At 44.7% G+C, this 22,876-nt stretch overlaps 1 protein-coding gene across 1 annotated transcript; it reads right to left on the bottom strand.

Annotated features, from left to right (window-relative positions):
- Positions 1–156: 156 nt before the first annotated feature.
- Positions 157–11,106, bottom strand: LOC137609421 (amine oxidase [copper-containing] 3-like). Its single transcript, XM_068336433.1, has 5 exons — positions 9,534–11,106; positions 9,334–9,452; positions 1,888–2,054; positions 632–764; positions 157–538 (listed from the first exon to the last, which is right to left on the bottom strand). The coding sequence occupies exons 1-5, from the start codon at positions 11,104–11,106 to the stop codon at positions 263–265; spliced, it is 2,268 nt and encodes a 755-aa protein (XP_068192534.1). The 3' UTR covers positions 157–262.
- Positions 11,107–22,876: the final 11,770 nt, after the last annotated feature.

The raw sequence follows: 22,876 nt of genomic DNA, 5'->3' as shown, positions 1-22,876 counted from the left end.
ACCGCCTTGCTGTGCGGCGACGGCGCTACCCACTGTGCCCCCATGCTGCCAATTTAAGATGATCAATTATTATTATTATTATTTTTTACACATATTTAATTGGTTCTGTGACTCAAAGTCTTTGCTAAATCCAGTGAAGGCACCCCACACTTCACATTCTTTATTCTGTTCAAAATAGCAGATCTCTTCATTTAAATGAATTCCCCCAATACAAAGTTAAATTGGTAGAAAAGGTCAAATTACATATATCCTCTTTTATGGTTTACTGGTAACCTTTCCTAAAACTGTGGTAGGTGAATGGTTCCAGCACTGGAGTGCAGGTTTCCTGAGCCACACAAGCCATCCTGTTGTTCTCACAGCTGTTCTCGGTGCCTGGACTGATGTACACACCATCAGTAGAGTGGATAGATGGGTCCTCTTCAAAGTAGTTGTGGGGCCGCAACAGGACTCCACCACCATTACCCACTGTTACTGTATTTGGAATGTCTTCTGAGTGGGGGATGTGGAGGAAGCCAGTTGTTACCCAGGCAACTAGGTCCTGTTGACAACAAAGAAATGGAAGGATGGAAGACATTACATTACATTGAAGCTATCATAACGTTACCAAGGTAAAACCCCAGCCCACTCATACCTCATTTTCTATGTTTTCATTGTCTTCAATGTACTTGCTAAAGTCAACAGCTGGAGTCCACATATCATGCTGATTGAACAGACTACCACTGGCCTGCTCCAGGTCCTTCTGCTTAGTGATGGCTACCTTATACCTGGACAAGCAAATACAAGTCAGATTCAGAGACAGAAATGGATGACATGATGATACTGAGGAGACTGAAGCAGCCCAGATTTGAAAAAATACCTTTACTGAGAATAGAGCACAATTGATGATGATGAATGTGAGATATTTTGTCAAGCTTCTGTGACTTAAAGTTTTACATTCTTGTCACACATCGTGTCTCATAGTTCATGTTTGTTTTTATTTCACTAACAAATCATGTCATTTCAGATGCTGTCCCATCAGCATCACTTCATTCCCAGCACCTGCCTTCCCTTCACCCACCTGCAGCCACTCCCCTAATCAGCCACTGACCTTCATATAGCTTGCTCAGCCCTTTGTCCTCTGCCAGATTGTTATGTGCTCGCCCTGATTCTCCAGCCTGTATATGCTGCCTGTTTGTTGACCCTGTTTCGATCTTGCCAGTTTTTCCAGTCTCTGCTTGTTGCTAACCTTTCATCGGATCTGTCTGCCCTGGTTTTGACTGCTTCATGCCTGATCCTGCCTTGTTTCTGGATTCTACCTGTTTGCCTGTCGATTGTCTGATTTGTCTGCCTCTTGTACTACTTACCTGATACCTGAACCCTGCCTGCTGATTAAAACTGTTGAGACTCAACCCACCTGCTAGTCTGTCGTGCTTTTGGGTTCTCTACCAGTCTTGTTCTACTCTTGACACATTCCATCTCATCATCACAGAATCCAAAGCTGTTTAAATCGATCCACTGAACTTTATGAAAGTTTCTTGGAAGACATTTTGCCTCTCATCCTAGAGGTTTCTTCAGTTCTAGTGGTGGTTGGTCTTGTCTCAGCTTATTAAACCTGAGGTTTAATATGGTAGTATTCAAAGGACCATTGTCGAGACCCGTCTGGGTCATCAACAATGGTTGATGGAAGTGCTGGCTGGAGTCCACATATCATACTGATTGATATGAGCCAGGCGGGTCTCAACGATGGTTGTTGGAACATGGATATCACTGACCACACCTCACAGGTTTAATCAGCTGAGACAAGACCAACCACCACTACAACCAAGAGTCCAGTGGATTGATTTAAACATCTTTGGGATAACCATGACCTTGATAATTGATAACCAGACATCATCACAGAAGCCTCACCTGGCCCAAGACAAGGCTCTCTCCTCAGGCTGGTTTTCTGGGATGTGGTCCCCAGCAAAGCTGGACACCTGCAACCTGTAGGAGCGCTGATGACCCCAGCTATTTTTCTGTGTGCTAGCAATATGGAGGTAGCGAGGAATCTTGTCGTCATGTCGTAGAGCAGCCTCCTATGTGGTCAAATATAAGATATGCGTTGACAAGAATCTAAGTCTTTTATTCAGTTCTTTTTTTAGTTTCAGTATTGGTTTAGTCTGTCCATTTGTAGTTTATTATTACAGGCAAACCTCGGTTTCCGACCACAATTTGTTCCAGAAGGCTGTTCGAATGCTGATTTGTTTGAATTCCAAATACATTTTTTCCCATTACAAATACTGTAAATGGTCTTAATCCGTTCCAAGATGCTAGAAAACTACCTTTTTCAACATAATATCCATCCATTTTCTGCCGCTGTATCCGTGTACTACAGTATACGTTATTTCATAATGTCATTTATATATCAAATTGTATAGTAATTAAACATATCAAAGAAATATAAAAGAAAGAAGCAAACACGAGGAAGAAAGAAAAAAAAACCCATCAACGTAATCAAGTTCCCCCACGGTACGAGTTACCGTCATCTTTTGGACAGAATTTTACGGTACCATAACTCGTACCATAGGCAATAGAATGCAAATTAAGTGAAAAATTACTGAATATAGTAAACTAAAATAAAAAGCACATTACAGTTACAGCATAAGAACAATAAAGATAAGAATTTTTACCTTTGTGGTGGTGAGCAGTTGTGTTAAGTACAATTCTGTGACGCTCTTATTTGGGACTTCCTGTTGTATCTGCAACTGGTTACATGTAAATATAATAAGCTTGTTCTATTGAGTGCGACATGCGTAATGTGCCTGTGTTCAATTGAGTGTTCAGGTGAGCAAGTGTGAATGTTGGACAGGAAGAGGAAGATGGATGTTACTGCGTTTGTTTCGCGTTCAATTTCCAAATTTTGTTCGACTTCAAAGACAAAAAAATTCCGAATTTTTTTGGTCGATTTTCGATTTCTTCGATGTCCAAAGCGTTCGAAAACCAAGGTTTGCTTGTACATCAACCTCATGTGGTCCCTTTTTCTTAGTTTTTTTTCTCCAGTGTGATTGTACATTAACCCAGTTTCTCACTATATTCTTTTTCTTTTTGCTAGTTTCTATATTTCTTTTATTTCTTCTATTTATTTAGTCTGTTTCTTTATATTCTATGTCAGTTCTTTAATAAAATTCAATCCACCCATCTTCAACCACTTAGGGTGGGTTGCAGGGGCGACAGTCTCAGCTGGGATGCCCATACTTCCCTCTCCCCAGACGCCTCCTCTAGCTCCTCCGGGGGGAGCCCGAGGTGTCCCCAGGCCAGCCGAGAGACATAGTCCCTCCAGCGTGTCCTTGGTCTTCTTCAAGGTCTCCTCCTGGTAGGACTTGCCCGGAACACCTCCCCAGGGAGGCATCCACGAGGCATCCAAAACAGATGCCCAAGCCGCCTCAGCTGGTGCCGCTCGAGGCAGAGGAGCAGTGGCTCTACTCCGAGCTCCTGCCTGGTGACTGTGTTCTTCACCCTATCTCTACAGGTGCGCCACTCTATGGAGGAAATTCATTTCAGCCGCTTGTATGCGGGATCTTGTCCTTTCGGTCATGACCATAGGTGAGAGTAGGAACGCAGATTGACCGCTAAATCGAGAGCTTCATCTTGTGACTCAGATCCTTCTTCACCACGATAGTCCTATACAGTGACCGCATCACTGCTGAATTTGCACCGATCCGTCTGTAAATCTCATGTTCCATACTTCCCTCAATCATGAAAAAGACCCCAAGATACTTAAACTCCTCCACTTGGGGCACAGACTCTCCACCAACCTGAAGAGGGCACACCACCCTTTTCTGGTCGAGAACCATGGCCTCGGATTAAGACGTGCTGATCGTCATCCTGACTCGAGTCACACTCAGCTGCAAACCACCCCAGTACATGCTGAAGGTCCAGGTTTGATGAAGCCAACAGGATGACATCGTCTGCAAAAAGCAGAGATGAAATCCTTTGGTCCCCAAACCGGATCCTGGCTGCGCCTAGAAATTCTGTCCGTAAAGATTATGAACAGAATCGGTGATAGAGGGCAGCTCTGCCCAAGTCCATCATGCACCTGGAACAGGTCTGACTTACTGCTGGCAATGCGAACCAAGCTATGGCTTCGGTCATACAGGGACCGGACAGCCCTCAGCAAAGTGCTGCGAATCCCATACTCCTGAAGCACTCCCCACAAGATACCATGAGGGACTCGGTCAAATGCCTTCTCTAGATCCACAATACACATATGGATTGTTCAGGCAAACTCGCATGAACCCTCGAGCACTCGATGGAGATGCAGCTGGTCCAGTGTTCCACAACCGGGATGAAAACCGCGTTGTTCCTCCTGAATTTGCGGTTCGCCTATAGGTCTAATCCTCCTCTCCAGTACCCTGGAATAGACTTTCTCCGGGAAGCTGAGGAGTGTGATCCCCCTATAGTTGGAACACACCCTCCGGTACCCCTTTTTCAAAAGAGGGACCACCGCTCCTGTCTGCCAATCCAAAGGCACTGTCTCCGACTCCCATATGATGTTACAGAGACGTGTCAACTTGATACGAATGTCATCCACCCCTGGTGCTTTACCATCAAGGAGTTTGGCAACCACCTCGGTGACTTCAGCTTGGGTGATGAATGAGTCCACCTCTGAGACCTCAGTGTCTGCTTTCTCTGTGTAAAACATGGTAGTGGGATTGAGGAGATCCTCGGAAGTATTCTTTCCACCGGCCGACAATATCCTCAGTCGAGGTCAGCAGCTCTCAGCCTCTACTGTAATCAGTGTTGGCTGTGCACCGCTTTCCCCTCCTAAGGCGCCGAATGGTTTGCCAGAATTTCTTTGAGGCTGACCAATAGTCCTCCTCCATGGCCTCCCCGAACTCCTCCCAGACCCAAGTATTTGCCTCCGCAACTGCTCAAGCTGCTGTACACCTCGCTTTCCTATACCTGTCAGCTGCCTCCGGTGTCCTACAATTTGACAAGATTTGATAGGACTCCATCTTCAGCTTGACGGCATCCCTTACTTGCGGTGTCCACCACTAGGTTCGGGGGTTTACCGCTGTGTCAGGCACCAGAGACCTTGCGACCACAGCTCCGTGCAGCCTCTTCTACAATGGAGGTGGAGAACATGGTCCACTCTGACTCAATGTCCCCAGCCTCCTGCGGGATCTGGAAGAGGCTCTCCCAGAAGACCTCACTGACAGAGGGTTCTGCCAGACGTTCCCAGCAGACTCTCAAAACTCGTTTGGGCCTGCTGAGTCTGTCCGGCCCCCTGCTCTGTCAGGGGGGGATCAAACTCACCACCAGGTGGTTATCAGTTGACAGCTCTGCCCTTCTCTTCACCCGAGTGTCCAACACACGCAATCAGAGGTCTGATGAAACGACAACAAAGTCGATCATCGACTTCCAGCCTCAGGTGTCTTGGTGCCATGTGCACTTATGGACATCTCTGTGGTTGAACAAGGTGTTTGGTATGGACAAACTGTGACTAGCACAGAAGTCCAATAACAGAACCCCACTCGTGTTCAGACTGGGGAGGTCGTTAATCCCAATCATCCCTTTCCGGGTCTGACAGTCATTGCCCACGTGAACGTCAAAGTGCCCAAGGAGAAGTATATAGTCCCCAGTCGGAGCACTATACAGTACTCCTCCCAGGGACTCCCGGAGGCTGGGTATTCGGCACTGCCATTTGGTCCATAGGCCGAAATGACAGTGAGACACCTGTCCCCAACCCTAAGGTGCAGGGATGCGACCCTCTCATTCACCGGGGTGAACTCCAATATATGACGGCTGAGCTGTGGGGCCACAAGCAAGCCCACATCAGCCCCTTGCCTCTAACCTTGGACAACACCAGAAAAGTGGAGAGTCCAGCCCCTCTCAAGGGTTTGGGTTCCAGAGCCCAAGCTGTGAGACCAAGCTGTGAGCCCAAGGTGAGCCTGACTATATCTAGTCGGAACCGCTCAACCTCCCTCACAAGCTCTGGCTCCTTTCCCCCCAGTGAGGTGACATTCCATGTCCACCACCGGGTTCGGGGTCATGCATAAGAGACCTTGTGACCACAGCTCCGAGCAGCAGCTTTGACAATTGAGGTGGAGAACATGGTCCACTCTGACTCAATGTCCCCAGCCTCCTGCGGGATCTCAGAGAAGCTCTCCTGGAGGTGGGAGTTGAAGACTTCACTGACAGAGGGTCCTGCCATATGCTTCCAAAAGACTCTCAAAACATGTTTGAGCCTGTCAAGTCTGTCTGGCCCTCTACTCTGCCAGCTGATCCAGCTCAACACCAGGTGGTGATCAGTTGACAGCTCTGCCCCTCTTGTCACCCGAGTGTCCAACATACGCGGTCGGAGGTCTGATCATATGACAACGAAGTTGATCATCAATCTCTGGCCTAGGGTGTCCTGGATCCACATGCACTTATGGTCATCCCTGTGGTTGAAAAAGGTATTCATTATGGACAAACTGTGACTAGCACAGAAGTCGAACAACAGAACATCACTCGTGTTCAGATCGGGAAGGCCATTCATCCCAATCACCCCTTTCCAGGTCTCACTGTCATTGCCCATGTGAGCATTGAAGTCTCCAAGGAGAGCAATGGAGTTCCCAGTCAGAGCACTATTCAGTACCCCTCCCAGGGACTCCAAGAATGCCGGGTATTCCACACTGCTGTTTGGCCTGTAGGCCGACACAACAGTGAGACACCTGTCCTCAACCCGAAGGCTCAGGGACGCGACCCTCTCGTTCACCGGGGTGAACTCCAACATATGACAGCTGAGCTGTGGGCCTATAAGCAAGCCCACACCAGCCAGCCGCCTCTCACCTTGGGCCTCTCAACCTCCCTCAGAAGCTCTGGCTGCTTTCCCCCCAGTGAGGTGGAGGGAGAGCAGTTTTCTCCCTGCCAGCTGAGTAACTGCTAGTCTCAGCTCTGGACACAACTAGCGACCAGCCAGCTACTGCTTAGTTGGCCAGTTGTAAGCCTGATGACAACACAGATGCATAAGTCTCCTTTCAGGGAAACCCATCTTGACTACAAAAAAGCAATGCTTTCAATTCCTTGCAGCTTCCCAGTTTTGCAGTTTCAATGCTGTCCAGCTCTTCAGCCCCACCATCCCAGAATCACTTAGCTTTGGCTGCTTCTTGGCTCCACAGAGACTAAGACTGTCCACCTCCGTTATGTCTACCAGTCAATGGAACCCCACTCAATCCTTCTGTTGGGCACTGTTTTGGACTTGCATGTCTTATCAGCAGTAGTTGGGTTGGTCTTTGCTCCTTGTGTGAAGTTAGGAGTAATCTGGCCAACTTGTTGCCTACAAACTAGACATGTCCATCAGATGTGCCACTTTCCCCAGTTGGAGACCAAATATGTCTGTCCCTGATCTCCATTTTGGGACGGAGGCATCAATTTCATGTGAGAGCCTGTCTTCTTGAGAGGATCTCTGTCTGGCCTCATGTCCTTGCTATCGCTGTTCCTCACCTTTGACTGTCATTGTTTCTGGTTCGCTGGTTGACCCTCTGAAAAGGTCTGCCCTTGACATTTCTTTCTTAATGTCAACATTTTGTCTTACTCATTCTTGGGTGGTTTTAGCAGTGTATTTAGTCTCATTATCCTGTCGGAAGGCCCATGGCCTATGAGTGAGACTAAGCTCTCTGACATCATTCTGACAGTTTTCTCCAGAATGCCTTGATAGTATTAAGATTTTGTTGAAACTGTACAGGTTCAGGTGGCACGGTGGCGCAGTGGTTAGCGCTGCCGCCTCACAACACGGCGGACCCGGGTTCGAGTCCCGCTCTGTGCGGAGTTCGCATGCTCTCCCCCGTGTCTGCGTGGGTTCCCTCCTGGTTCTCCGGCTTCCTCCCACCTCTAAAAGCATGCGCTGCAGGTTGATTGGCCGTTCCAAATTGGCCGTAGGAATGAGTGTGTGTGTGCATGGTTGCATGTCTTTGTGTGTGGCTCCGCGGTGCACTGGCGTCTTGCCCTTGAGTGTTCCCCGCAACACGCCCTATGCCGCTGAGGCTCCGGCTCCCCATGACCCGCTGTGGCGGATATAGCGGTGGTAATCTGAAGATTACTGACTGTACAGGTTCAAATCACCCTGTGCCAGATGCAGTAAAGCAGCCCCAGAACATAACCAATCCTCCCCTAAATTCACAGTAGGGACAGTGCTCTTTTCTTAGAATGCTTTATTTTTGCGTTTTTGAACTTATGCGAGCTGATGTGTCTTGCCAAAAAGCTCCAGTTTTGTCTCAACTGTCCAAAGGACATTCTTCAGGGACCATTGTGGCTTGTTGATATGTATTGTGGCAAATTTCAATGTTTCTTTTTTTATGATTTGCTTTCAACAGTAGTGTGCTCCTTCTTTTACCATGAAGTCCAACACTGTTGTACCCTTAACATTGAGTTCATCTTTAATTTCTTTGGAAGCTGTTGTAGATGCTTTGGTTATCATTCGTATTATCCATCTCTTCAATATGTCATTAATTTTCCTCCTGTGGACAAGTAGGCTAAAGTCCTGTGGACCTTAAAAGTCTTAGCCATGTCCAAGGAGCATCAAGCTGCTTGGACATGAATATGAGACCATTTCCAAGCAGCTTGATGCTCCTGCGACTGTAATCACAGGAGCATCAAGCTGCTTGTCCTGGGACAACTCCCTCACTTCTTATGGTCCAGGTCCAGTGTTTTAAACACCTTGTCAACAAACAACATAGTTACTACTTGTGACCGTTTAAATAGATGGACTGACTAAATACAAGTTTGAAGACACCTTTAATCCTAAACAAAGGACACATCTTAGTTTATCATGCCCTGGCGGTCAAATTATTATCTTTTAGGGGTTACTATCATTTTTGTCCAGTCTTGCTTCATTGTTTTTTATTATTCTGTTGAATCACAATTCAAAAGCAAATACAGTTTTTTCATTAATTAATTTTAATTTTACTTATTAATACTTAAGTCAGTTTCAATTTATTTCATTGATCATTTTGGGTTTTTCTTTCATTCAGAGAAGGCTACCAACAATTTTGTCCATGTGTCTGTCAAGATATTTTAGTGGACTATGTGACAGCCTGAGAAATTATGACTGATTTATGATGAAAATGCATAAAATGTTTTTGATTCTTCTTTGTGAAATTTTTGTACTACACTCAGACAATGTTCAATAAAATGCATTACACTACTGATAATAATGATGATGATGATGATTATTGTTTTTGTTATTATAATTGTTGGTAATTTTTGTTGTTATTGCTATCTATTAATTTTATTCCATCTTTATGAGTTTTTATGAGAACCCATGCTCAACCCAGCGCTATATCATTGGGTTAAGCATAATGTCACTGGTTAAATACTCAAGTCACACTTCACCTGCTCAGTTTGAAGCTGCTTTTCCACCACCTTAGGAATCATTGCATGACGTTCAGGCATCCAGGGCACTGAGACGTTTACAAACTCCATGTCTTTTGTCTGGAACACATTCTTCACTCCTGGGAAAGGAAGTGATTTATCTGATTATATCTTACTTTTTGAAATGACATTCTGCAATTCTCTATATTTCATATACCTACCTAAAACATCAAGATCCACTTTGAAGTTGATAAAATGGGTGTGAATATTACCAGTGACATTCTCTGCCACTTGGTGACCAAATGGAAAATTTTCCTTCAGTGCAACGGAAGAGGTAATATAACCAGTGGCATGAACTTTGGCTTCCACTGAGCCACTCTTGTAAAAGATGAAATCCCACATGTAGTCATAGTTTCCAATGGTAGTGATTGTCCTGAAAACTAAGGCGCTGTTCCCTAATCCTCCATAACTGTTGGAGAAAATCTCTGTGAAATGCCTCCGGAGTGGACCGCTCATGTCATGTTCAAAAACACAAATTGAATTTTTGATCTGACGTGGAACACCAGTGTCAAAATAATGATAAGTGTCGATGTATGTGGCTGCATAAGGACAATCCACCCCTCTGACCAGCTCAGAGGCTAACCGGCCAATGCCCATGCTGCCATCAACAAATTTTGTGAGCATCAATGCTGGGTTGATTGACCCATAGACTGACATGGCCTCTTGAACACTTAACTCGTAAATGATCCTCTCCCCTCTAAAACGAACATCAAAAATTCTCATGCCACTGAGCATATTCATACCAAAGGCAAAGCTCCAGTCAAGGTATACTATGTGATTGTTCTTCACACTGAATCGCTTTCCATGTATATAAAATTGCTGGGGTCCGACGCCCGTCGGTTTCTGCTTGGGTTTGAGTGATGCATAATTTGGTACAAGTCTGGAGATGACTTTTGTCACATTTCCTGCCTCGTATTGTTCCTTCAGTTCAAATATACTGTCAAAATACTGACCATTATAAAACACCTTAATGACACGCCAGGACAAAAAGTTGATGCTTTGGTGATTAATTAGTATCTCAAAACTCAATGGGTGAATGAAAAATCCTTCCTGATTTCGACACAAAGAAAGCCATGAATGTCTGTCCCCTGACTTGAGTCCTCTGGGCATGCTGTCTACATACCTAATGTCTTCTAATTTCTCAATATCAAAACTCTCCTTCAGCAGTTGAGTGACTGGCTGAAGTGCATTCCAAATAAACATTTCTAAAAGAATGTACTCCCCAAAAGACATTGGACGTACAGTTAAAGGGATCTCCCTTTTGTATCTCTCAAAGGTGACATCACGGTGGTAGACTGGATTGGGCAGAGGACCTACTACATACTCCTTAATGTTGTTTGTATTACCATGAAAAACCACTGCAGTTGCTTCTCTTACTGGTTTTGGTCCATTGAAATCCAGATATTGCAAAATGTCCTGTTTTTTTGGCAGGGAGAGGTCGATCAGATACAAGTAGTCAGCTGAAGGAGGTGAACCCAATTTGTGAGTAATATTCATTCCTTGGATCTTGGACATGTAATCACTCACTTGTTGAAGTTCTTCCACTGAGAGATCGGCAAAAACGGTGCTTCGCTCATTGTGCACCACAGGTTGGACCGATTTTACCTTTTGCAGAGGGCATTCCGGAGTGTGTTGAGTGTTGAGCCACATCAGAACAAAGTTAGCGATCAATGAGGCAACAACTAAAAGACCCAGAAGGCATTTTAATGCAATGGAAAAAGTTTTAGAGACCATTTCTCCTCACATGCAGCCAGCAATAGTTATGGCTGAGTAAATGGAATTGTAGGTGTTAATGGGGCTCTGTAAAGGGGCGAGGTTAGTGATTTCAAAGACTGCTTTTATGACACTTCATTGATAAGAACCAAAGTGTCTATGTTTAACCCTTTCGCACACCCTGGTACATTTTCTTGTGTGTTTTTCAATTAAATATACTTAGTTTTACTTGCGTTAATAGTAGTGGGACAAATATGTATATTTCTAATTTAGTTTTCCACAAAAATTTCAAAGATTGACCTTGGATCTAATTAAGGGCTGTAATACACATTATACAAGAAAAACCTTTTGACTTGAAAAGTTTTTTTCTTCATTTTCCATCACATGCTATAATTTTCCACCAGTTCCATTAGACACTGTTTCATGGAGGTCTTTTTCCATTGCATTTCTGATGATTGCTTAGCAACGCAATACAAGATTCCAACAAACATGACTAACAGGTGTCAACATGATGTGTGTAACTGATTTTACCCTTTGCACAAGGTAAAATTAGTGTTAACTGATTTTTGCCAATCTCTCAGTGGAAGAACTTCAACAAGTGAGTGATTACAGGTCCAAGATCCAAGGAATGAATATCACTGACAAATTGGGTTCACCTCCTTCTGCCGACTACTTGTATCTGATCAACCTCTGATTCCAACTAACATCACTAACAGGTGTGTAGGCATTGTGTGTGTGTGTGTATGTGTGTGTGTGTGTGTGTGTGTGTGTGTGTGTGTGTGTGTGTGTGTGTGTGTGTGTGTGTGTATTAGTTGATTTAAAGAGGCTTATAGATCCTACAGGAAGGTGCAAAAGTCGTGACGGCTTTGCTTACACATTATGCAATGACCTGTCGGTCTCCTGAGACCAGCCTTTGTGTACAGGGAAACAGTATTTTTTTGTTCATCATATTTTGCACATCCACAGCTTTGTCTCATTCTTATGCACACAAACTACATTTTTATTTCCCTACCAAAGGAAAGTATTTTTTATGTGTGAGTTTTCAGTCCAGCAGGTTTCCTTTGGTGTTGTTGCTGCAAACCCTTAACTGTGTGTAGCTTGTTTTGACTGGTTATTTGTTCAGACTCTTTTCTCCTAAAGATGCTCTGACTGCCGTCCTGCAGCCCACTGAGGGTGTGAAGGAACTGTCCAGTGGGACTAACGAAGGCAACAAGGAAACATCATGGGAGACTCAGCTTAAGTGGAGACGTGTAGGAGGGCAAAAAAGAGGCAGCTAGTGCTTGGAAATCCAGAAAAAAGTAGCTGATCTGGGCTCCAACCCCTGAAGAGACTCTGTGGTATATTCCACCCACAATTCTGACCTTAGGGGCCCTTAAATACCACAGCCAGCAGCCCAAATACATCCTTTGAGCTCTTCATTCCTGAGGAAATGATTTATCTTATTCTCCGGAATAACAATCTGCCTGAGAGACAACCAGCAGAGGACTGGAGATTTATAGATGAAGGGGAGCTGTGGGTCTATTTCGGGTTATTAATCCTGGCTGGAATATACAGATCCTGTGATAAGGGTCTGAATTTATGCAGTGTGATGATTTTCCAAAGCCTTGAAAAGTTTCCTCTGCAGCAACACCATGTAAGAAGAATGACAAGTCTGTTCAGCTCAATGAACATAGTATAATAGTGTTTAGTGTACAAACATTTTCTCCGTTAACACTGAATAAAAGCAGATTGAGAAGTAAAATGAACAGCATCTCTGTGTTGTCCTTTGCATCTGAACCACCAAACTGAATCCAGAACTGCCATCCTTCAGTCCAAAGCACAGCATCACTGCTCTCAATGTTCAGTTATTTCTATCATATTTGTGCCAAAAATATATTAATCATTCATATACTGCAAAGCCCAGATAAGGATGAAGTCTGCTTTAACTTTGTAGATCATGACTGCAGGAAAAAGAACATTACGCTGGATAGCAACATTATCCGCACAGAATAATAACATTGGGCTTATTTTTTGACTAGGGTTTGAACTTTGAGAGTTTGAACAAGAGAGAAACACGTGAAAATGTTGATGATTATATGAGACAAGTGTATTAAGAGTGGAGTGAGGTGTTTTACAGCCTTAAAACATCTGTAAGAAGTTGTAAAAAAGAATATAGCTGACTACGTCACAGATTTTGAATATTGCAGGCTATTTTTACCTAACTCCAATAAACAACAACAATAAATGAGGGATGAGTAAATTTTTTTAAATTATTCGGACATATGCTTGCCTTGAATATTTGCAACACATATTTTGCTAACCTGGGAGACATCTAGTGGGGGTGGCCTGCTAGTGTTACCCTCTTAAATCATTTACAGTAATTTATGGGTATTGCGCAATAGTTATTTTAGATGCAAGTTTGTTTTTTTTCTCAACAAGAGCTTCGAAGGCTTCTTCAAACATGGAAAAATCATGTGACTGATGACATTTTAAACACTTAAGTGCTTCATTGCAGGTGAAACCCTAGCGTTTCATTCACCAGGTAAACCAGTTCAGTGGTTCGGACCATTGGATTGAGATTTGAAACACTTGCGGGTCCCAGATGTGTTAGAATAAATGAAACAGTGTGGTGTGCCACTAACCGTGTCACTTCCTTCTGGATTGATAAGATTAGCGTTCGAATTGCTGAAGGTTTGCTTTCTAATTGCTTTGTAATGGAACCAAACAGAAAGAGATCTCAAGTCTTGGAACATTTTGAACTAGTGCCACCGAACAAATTAGATTTTAATTTCTTAGATACTTCTTTTCAAGCTCTGTTGCTCACACAGTAGAAAAGAATAAACCCCTCACATGTCATTTTTAATTTTCAGGTGAAGTGTTTGGTTTTTTTCCCAGCACCTGGCATTCAGTAACACAACATCAAGGATGAAGTATTACTGAGCCAGACATTAGAATGAAGCCGGTGATGTTCCTGTGATGACGTATCCGAATTTTGACTTTTATCTCACAATATGAACCTTGCTTTCTTCCAGTCGCCAAACACAATGTTTATATTTCTATCACATAGAGATGCAAGAACATGTAATCTATATATCTTATTGCTTTATTTAACCCTGCAAGGATCAATGATCATAAGCCAATTCTTATAATATATGGGTACGATACAGCAAGCAAGGATTAACACATTAAATTAAATTATATTTGATTTTATTTGGAAAATATATGCAATACAGGAAACCTCAAAGCACTGATTTCAGATTATCCACATAAAGTTTAAAGAATGTATAAGGATCAGGGCCTGACATGCTGTTTTTGTATGTTTTATTTCAGTTTCACAGATCTTAGTAAAATGATCTGCCTATCACTTTTGATATTGTTTTCCTTTGACGAGTGGAAATCATCCGGGTGCTCATGACAGATCTTCGGATCTTTGGTAATTTTGACACTGTTTATCCTTGATCTCCATTTCCTTCATAGCTTCCCAGAAGGTATTCTAAAGAAGGATAGATCCTTTTCTTTGTTTTTTCATCCTGTTGTGTTGGCACAACCGTTCACCTCGCAGGTAACCATGGTTTTTATCAGGTTTATCACTTCGGTGATTGCCAAGCTAAGTACTAGTATGTCGCCAATGACATATGACGCCCACGTGACCACTGATGCGGAAGCTGCTGCAGTATTCATTTACTCTTGAATACTTAAGTACATTTAAAAGCAAGTACTTTTTTACTCTTACTCAAGTAATGTATTGACTGGGCTACTCTTACTTGTAGTGGAGTAAATTTTGACCAGAAGTATTTGTACTCTTACTCAAGTACTGAGGAAAAGTACTCTATCCATCTCTGTTAATATTTATGAATGTATAAGAATCAGGGCCTGACATGCTGTTTTTGTATGTTTCATTTCAGTTTCACAATTCTCAGTAAAATGACCTGTCTATCACTTTTGATATTGTTTACTTTTTGCGAGTGCCATAATAGCATGATAATCTGGTCATAACAACATTTATGCAATACCTCTAGTAGCTCCAGACATGAATTAATTGTCATCTAAACCTTGGAAATTCAGAAGAAATACTATGGGTTGTCCGAAAATGATCTTACCTTCAAATCTCCAGGGTGAAGTGCTCATGGCAGATTTTTGGATCTATGGTCATTTTGACCCTGTTTATACTTGCTTTCTATTTCTTCCCAAGCTTTCCATTAGGCATTTTGAAGAAAGATAGGTTCCCATCATTGTGTCTAACTCCTGTGGTGTTGGAACAACCATCGACCTCAAAGGTAACCGTGACTTTATCGGATTTATCACTTCAGTGATCGTATTGTGTTGTAACGGCTGCCCTTACAGATGAAGGGACGGGTGTCGCCGATGATGTATGACCCCCACGTGACCACTGGATACGGAAACTTCTGCAGCATATATTTTCAGATTTCCTGAACACAGGGATGATGACAGACATCTAGAATTTTTTTCTTCATTTTTTCATAATGATAAACAGAATATATATCACTTAAAAATTAGTTTACTGTCCCTTTAAGTGGAGTTCACAAGTGTCTTCGGAGTACATAATACGAAACAGGGTTTTAATATTGAAAAATGAACATCTCCCTTTTATGAAACCAGTCTGCTCTTGAGATATTATACAAGCAAGAAACTTTTTCAGTGCGGGTAGCTAGCAGCTAAGATCTTTACATTAGCATTGAGGAGAATAAAGGGCCTATAAGAGCCACACAAATCAGAGTCTTTCCTTTCCACTAACAAGAGAAATTAAAGCCTGACCGAGAGAAAGGGGGAGTGAACCTTGCTTTAGTGACTCCTCAAACACAGTAAGAAGAAACAGGGTCAGTTGCATGTGAACTTTCTTGTAGAATTCAAGAGAGAAAACATCTGGACAAGGGACTTGGCCTGATTACAATGACATAATAGAGCGCACAACCTCATCCAAGTTTAAAGAGTCATCAAGTTGAACATCTGGGAGGGAAGATTATACTGGAGATATCGAAGTTACTAAGAAAAAGGTTGTTATCTGAGTTGGATGGGAACTCAGAGGAGTACAAAAAAAAAATTAGTAAGACTCAAAAGCAGTGTTTATCTTAACAGGTTCGGTAGTTAATCTATCAGACAGATTTTTCTTCTGCAGAATAGTGCACCCTGCTGCATGACACTTTTGCTGATGTGCTGTGAAGCAACTGATTATATCACCATATTCATGGTAAGAACTAGAGATGAGCGAATACACCACTATCTGTATCCGTATCTGTTCAACCATCTACATTATCTGTATCCGTATCTGTACTCGGAATAAGCAGGGTTTAAACCGGAAGTGGGTGCGGTTTGACCGGAAATGGGTGGGGCTTAAATCACTTCATTATTTTAAGTCTGAAATTGATATGATTGATCAGATGTTGCTACATTTATTGTTTATATTTAAAACTATTTACAGAACAGCCTCAAAATTGATATTCAAATCAATGTTTTGATCACAAAAGTAAAAGTATTTACTGAACAAGTTTTTTATGAACACAGAACATGAAATGAATTAATGAATAAAACACATGCAACAGGAAATTATGAACTACAAAGTATGCATGAACAAGAATTGTCATACTTAACACAACTTTCTGGGTTTTTTTCTTTTTCTTTTTTAATTTTTTTCTTTTTATTTTTATGATCAAACTTTTTCTTTTCTTTTTTATTTATTTTTACCACCTAATGTTCTTGCAAATTTTTTTTCACACGAAGTTAAACAATGTTGATTAACACTACAACTCCCAAGGCAGTCATTTTGACTGCTTTCAAAATTTGAAATGTCATAACTTGATATAAAAAAACCTTATTTACCAAGGGGAGTTTGACTTTTTTTTAATGTGTGCTATTTTATTCTGACATTGTTTGATCATAAAATTTCAAAACACAATAGAGATCTGAGTAGTGACTGCTCGGATATTATTTGTATCTAATTTGGATTATCAGTAAAATATCCAAGAATAAATTGGTGGAATAGGTAAAAACACATCAGCACATTAAATTAAAACTATAATGATGGAGTGTTTCCATCCATCCATCCATCAACAACCGCTTATCCGGGGCCGGGTCGCGGGGGCAACAGTCTCAGCAGGGATGCCCATACGTCCCTTTCCCCAGACACCTCCGCCAGCTCCTTTGGAGGGAGCCCGAGGCGTTCCCAGGCCAGCCGAGAGACTTAGTCCCTCCAGCGTGTCCTAAGTCTTCCGGGAGGTCTCCTCTCGGTAGGACATGCCCGGAACACCTCCTCAGGGAGGGGTCCAGGAGGCATCCAAAACAGATGCCCGAACCATATCAGGTGGAGGAGCAGCGGCTCTACTCCAAGCTTCTCCAGATCCACAAAAAACATGTGGACTGTTTGTGCAAACTCCTATGAACCCTCGAGAACTCGATGGAGAGTGTAAAGCTTGTCCAGTGTTCCACGACCGGGACGAAAACCGCATTGTTCCTCCCATAGGTCTAATCCTCCTTTCCAGTACCCTGGAATAGACTTTCCCCAGGAGGCTGAGGAGTGTGATCCCCCTATAGTTGGAAAACACCCTCCGGTCCCCCTTTTTGAAAAGAGGGACCACCGCCCCCGTCTGCCAATCCAGAGGTACTGTCCCCGTGCAATGTTACAGAGACGTGTTGACCATGACAGCCCTTGCACATCCAGAGACTTGAGGTACTCAGGGCGGATCTCATCCACCCCCGGTGCTTTACCACCAAGGAGTTTGGCAACCACCTCGGTGACTTCAGCTTGGGTGATGGAAGAGTCCACCTCTGAGACCTCAGCCACTGCTTCCTCTGTGTAACACATGGCAGAGGGATTGAGGAGATCCTTGAAGTATTCTTTCCACCGCCCGACAATATCCTCAGTCGAGGTCAGCAGCTCTCCGCCTTGACTGTAATCAGTGTTGGCTGTGCACCGCTTTCCTCCCCTGAGACGCCGAATGGTTTGCCAGAATTTCTTTGAGGCTGACCGATAGTCTTCCTCCACGGCCTCCCCGAACTCTTCCCAGACCCGAGTTTTTGCCTCCGCGACTACTGGAGCTGCAGTACGCCTGTCTTGCCTGTACCTGTCAGCTGTCTCCGGAGTCTTACAATTCAACAAGATTTGATAGGACTCCTTCTTCAGCTTGACGGCATCCCTTACTTCCGGTGTCCACCACCGGGTTGGGGGGTTACCGCTGTGACAGGCACCAGAGACCTTGCGACCACAGCTCTGTGCAGCCGCTTCTACAATGGAGGTGGAGAACATGGTCCACTCTGACTTAATGTCCCCAGCCCCCTGCGGGATCTGGGAGAGGCTCTCCCAGAAGACTTCACTGACAGAGGGTTCTGCCAGACGTTCTCAGCAGCCTCTCAAAACTGACTCTGTCAGCGGATCCAACTCACCACCAGGTGGTTATCAGTTGACAGCTCTGTCCCTCTCTTCACCCGAGTGTCCAACACAAGCAGTCAGAGGTCTGATGATATGACAACAGAGTCGATCATCGACCTCCAGCCTCGGGTGTCCTGGTGCCATGTGCACTTATGGACATCCCTGTGGTTGAACAAGGTGTTTGTTATGGACAAACTGTGACTAGCACAGAAGTCCAATAACAGAACCCCACTCGTGTTCAGACTGGGAAGGCCGTTAATCCCAATCATCCCTTTCCAGGTCTCACAATCATTGCCCACGTGAACGTCAAAGTGCCCAAGGAGAAGAATGCAGTCCCCACACGGAGCACTATTCAGTACTCCTCCCAGGGACTCCAGGAAGGCTGGGTATTCGGCACTGCCATTTGGTCCGTAGGCCGAAATGACAGTGAGACATCTGTCCCCAACCCTAAGGTGCAAGGACGCGACCCTCTCGCTCACCGGGGTGAACTCCAATATATGACGGCTGAGCTGTGGGGCCACAAGCAAGCCCACATCAGCCCCTTGCCTCTAACCTTGGACAAAACAATAAAAGTGGAGAGTCCAGCCCCTCTCAAGGGTTTAGGTTCCAGAGCCCAAGCTGTGGGTGGAGGTGAGCCTGACTATATCTAGTCGGAACCTCTCAACCTCCCTCACAAGCTCTGGCTCCTTTCCCCCCAGTGAGGTGACATTCCATGTCCCTAGATCTAGACTCTTTGTCTGGGGATTGGTCCGTTGAGCCCCATGTTGAAGACTGCCACCCAATCCACACTGTTACCGTCCCTTACGGTTTCCTCGGCGAATGGTGAGTCCACAGGAGGTTGGGCCTACGTCGTCCTTTCCGGCTGAGCCCGGCCGGGCCCCGTGGGCAGAGGCCCGGCCACCAGGCGCTCGCATACAAGCCATAACCCCAGGCCTGGCTCCAGAGTGGTCCGAGCAACGTCACGGTCCTTGAATTTTTACCCTTCATAGGGGTTTTTGTGCTGCTCTTTGTCTGGCCCATCACCCAGGACCTGTTTGCCAAGGAGGAGCATAAAGCCCCTGACAACATAGCTCCTGGGATTATTCAGGTACTCAAACTTTCCCACCATGATAAGGTGGCAGCTCTCGGAGGAGTGATTGAGTGTTTTATTAATTTAGTTGACACAACATTTGTTCTTTGCAATTACACATCCAAATTCGAACTTTGCACGCTGCAGTTTCCTCTGCTCAGAGCGAGTTTGTGCTTAATTTCACCTTTTTTTTCTATGTTTCTGTGTTTATTATTTTAACATAAATTTAGATAATGTATATCACGAGGCTAGTGTACTCCAGGGAGGAGTTGATGTCTCTGAGGGTCAAAGGAGACCCAACAACACGCGATCTCATCTCCGCCGAGCTCCGACAGAGATATGGCAGCTGCCGAGCGGGTTGAGTTTAAAGGGCTAGAATAATGAGCGGATTGGGACACAAATACTGCCAGTAAGAAGAAAGGAGGTGGATTAATTATTTACGATAGATGGTGCCATCCGGGACATGTGACGTGAAATCGACTCTGTATAACCACGATCTGGAGCTAACAGCTGTTAGCATCAGACCCTACTACCTGACGCGTGAATTTTCACACGTTATTGTACTCGTTGTCTACATCCCTCCACGTGCGGACCCAGAGACTGCACGAGAGACCATCTGTGCGACCACCTCTGCTCTTTAGACCCGGCACTCGTCATTATCACCAGTGACTTTGATCATGTCACCCTGGACTCATCTCTCCCCAAAATGGTCCAGTGTGTAGACTGTCCCACACGGAACAATAGAACCATCGATCTGTTCTACACTAATGCTAAGGAGGCATACACCGCCACCCCCCTCCCCCGACTAGGTAAATCAGACCATAACCTAGTGTACCTACAGCCCACCTACATTCCGCTGGTGAAATGGCTGCCAGCAACAACACAGCAGGTCAGGAGGCAGTCCCCGGAAGCAGAGGAAACGCTGAGGCACTGCTTCCAGACCACCGACTGGGATGTCATCGTGGGCTCACATTGGGAGGACATTGAGGGGGCAGCTCAGTGTTTTACAGATTACATGAACTTCTGTGTGGACACCGTGGCCCCTGTCAGGACAGTCAGGTGTTACCCCAAAAACAAACCATGGGTAACAAAAGGAAGTCAAGGCTATGCTGAACAGGAACAGGCAGGCGTTCAGGAGCAAGAACGAGGAGATGAGGAAGGCCCAGCAGGAAGTGAGACAGCCTGAGGGAGGCCAAGGAGGCGTACAGGAGGAAGCTGGAGAAGCAGCTGGGGACGCAACCAGGTGCGGGAGTTCTGGAATGGGATGAGAACCATCACCCTACACTGGAAAAGACGTGGCACTGTGGAGGGGAGTAGTGAAGTAGGGAATGAACTAAATGTCTTTTTCAATCGGTTCAGCTCCCCCACAACTCCCAGCTCCTTGTCCCAGGCCTCTCCTGGCCCTGCGGACTGCTCCACTGATACTCCCTCTTCCTGTGCGTCTTCTCCTTCCACCTCTGCCACTCCCCCCGAGCCCACAGGTGCAGGGTGCAATGGACCCTCTCCAGTTCACCTATCAGGCCAAGTTTGGGGTTGACGACGCTGTCTTGTACCTCCTCCAACCGTATGCTCTCCTACCTGGACGTCGGGGGCTGTGCCGTCAGGGTGCTCTTCTTTGACTTTTTGAGTGCCTTCAACACCATCCAGCCCTGGCTCCTGCAGGATAAACTGACCTCCATGGCTGTGGACCCCTACCTTGTGAGCTGGATCACGGACAGACCGCAGCATGTCCGTATGGGGGACGGTTTGTCTTCTATGGTCACAGGGGACCGTGCTCTCCCCCATTCTCTTCACCCTCTTCACAACTCAGATACATGCCACATACAGAAGTACTCCGATGAGACTGCAATTGTGGCATGTATCCGGGAGGGTGATGAGGGGGAGTACAGGGCATTGGTTGCTGACTTTGTGGAGTGGTGCCAACAGAACCAGCTCCAGCTCAACGTCTCCAAGACAAAGGAGATGGTGCTGGATTTCCAGTGGGCACCCCCCTCTCCACAGCTAGTGATCATTGAGGGCAGTGAGGTGGAGGTGGTAGGTAATTATAAGTACCTGGGACTGCAGCTAGACAGCAGACTGGACTGGTCACTCAACTCTGACTGTGTGTACAAGAAGGGGCAAAGTAAAGGGTACTTCCTGAGGAGGCTGGCCTCCTTCAACATCTGTCCCAAGCTCCTTCTCATTTTCTATCAGTCCGTAGTCTCCAGTGTGCTGTCATACACTGCTGTGTGTTGGGGTGGAAAAGAGACATGGACTGTCTTAACAGACTCGGCCGCAAAGCGGGCTCAGTGGTCGGGCTGAGCCTGGACTCTGTGGAGAAGCTTCTGCAGGGCAGGACCATGTCTAAAGTCAGGGCTATCATGAATAACACCAGCCTCCCCCTGCACACCACCTTCTCCCAGCAGAGAAGCACCTTCAGGGTCAGACTGCTGTCACACAGCACCTCCACAGAGAGGCTGAGGTCCTCCTTCGTGCTCCGTGCCATCAAGGGGTACAATGACACTCTCAGGAGGAGCGGGGGGGAGGTGGCAAGGTCTCGGTTGAATGGCTGCACTACACTGCAGCCTGTGCAGCCTGTGCTGCAGTGTAGTGGGGCCAAGGTGTTGTGATGTTTTGATATTAGATAGTGACACCTTATATTTTTGACCAGTGTGAGTTTTAGATATTAGATATTACATGTTGTGATATTAGATAGTTGTGATATTAGATTGATAGATTTTGTGATATTAGATAGTTATATTTTGGGATATTAGATAGATATTAGATGTTGTGATAGTGACGCCTTACATTGTAAGAAGTGTGTACCTTACCCACCATTTGAGCCTCCTGCTAATTTTCATTTGCACTTTGTATTTTTATTTATGCTATTTTATTTTATTTTATACTGTTTATATTTTAGTTATAATTTAGTCTGTTGTCCTGTTAATGCTACATGTGTCTGCTAGTGTAGTGTATGTCTTGTGGTATGTTCTTTGGTGTTTTGTTTTTTTTAATCCAGTATTTATTCATTATGTAATGCCTGAGAAGTGGATGTGTGCAATTTCCTCCAGGATTAATAAAGTATATATCTATCTACTGTACTCTCATTTACTGGACCAACCAGGCTGGTTTTCTGGGCCTTTAGTTCCTAGAAAGTTCAAGAGAAGTAAAGAAGTTATCAGTGGTGATATTCCCCCCCTCAACACAAGTTACCTGTGAGGCACAATGCAACAAGCATTATTGAATGCTCACAATAGTCGATAATTTTTATTTTTAAGGTCTCATGATGACACCAATCTATTTTGAAGCAGGATACAATTGTTTTAATTTCACAAAGATACATTGTTTTTATTTCACAGTTTGAGTTTGGATGTGTAATT

Source organism: Antennarius striatus, chromosome 16 (genome assembly GCF_040054535.1).
Source record: "Antennarius striatus isolate MH-2024 chromosome 16, ASM4005453v1, whole genome shotgun sequence".
NCBI classification, from domain to species: Eukaryota; Metazoa; Chordata; class Actinopteri; order Lophiiformes; family Antennariidae; genus Antennarius; species Antennarius striatus.
Note: the sequence above shows the minus strand (reverse complement) of the source record. Positions and strands in the feature narration are given on the sequence as shown.

Excerpts from the sequence above, each read along its gene's own strand:
- LOC137609421 (XM_068336433.1), bottom strand. The coding sequence starts at position 11,106 with ATGGTCTCTAAAACTTTTTCCATTGCATTAAAATGCCTTCTGGGTCTT. Across the intron at positions 9,453-9,533 it reads AGTGGATCTTGATGTTTTAG|GAGTGAAGAATGTGTTCCAG; the intron begins GTAGGTATATGA and ends TTCCTTTCCCAG. Across the intron at positions 2,055-9,333 it reads AGCAGCTTCAAACTGAGCAG|GAGGCTGCTCTACGACATGA; the intron begins GTGAAGTGTGAC and ends TTGACCACATAG.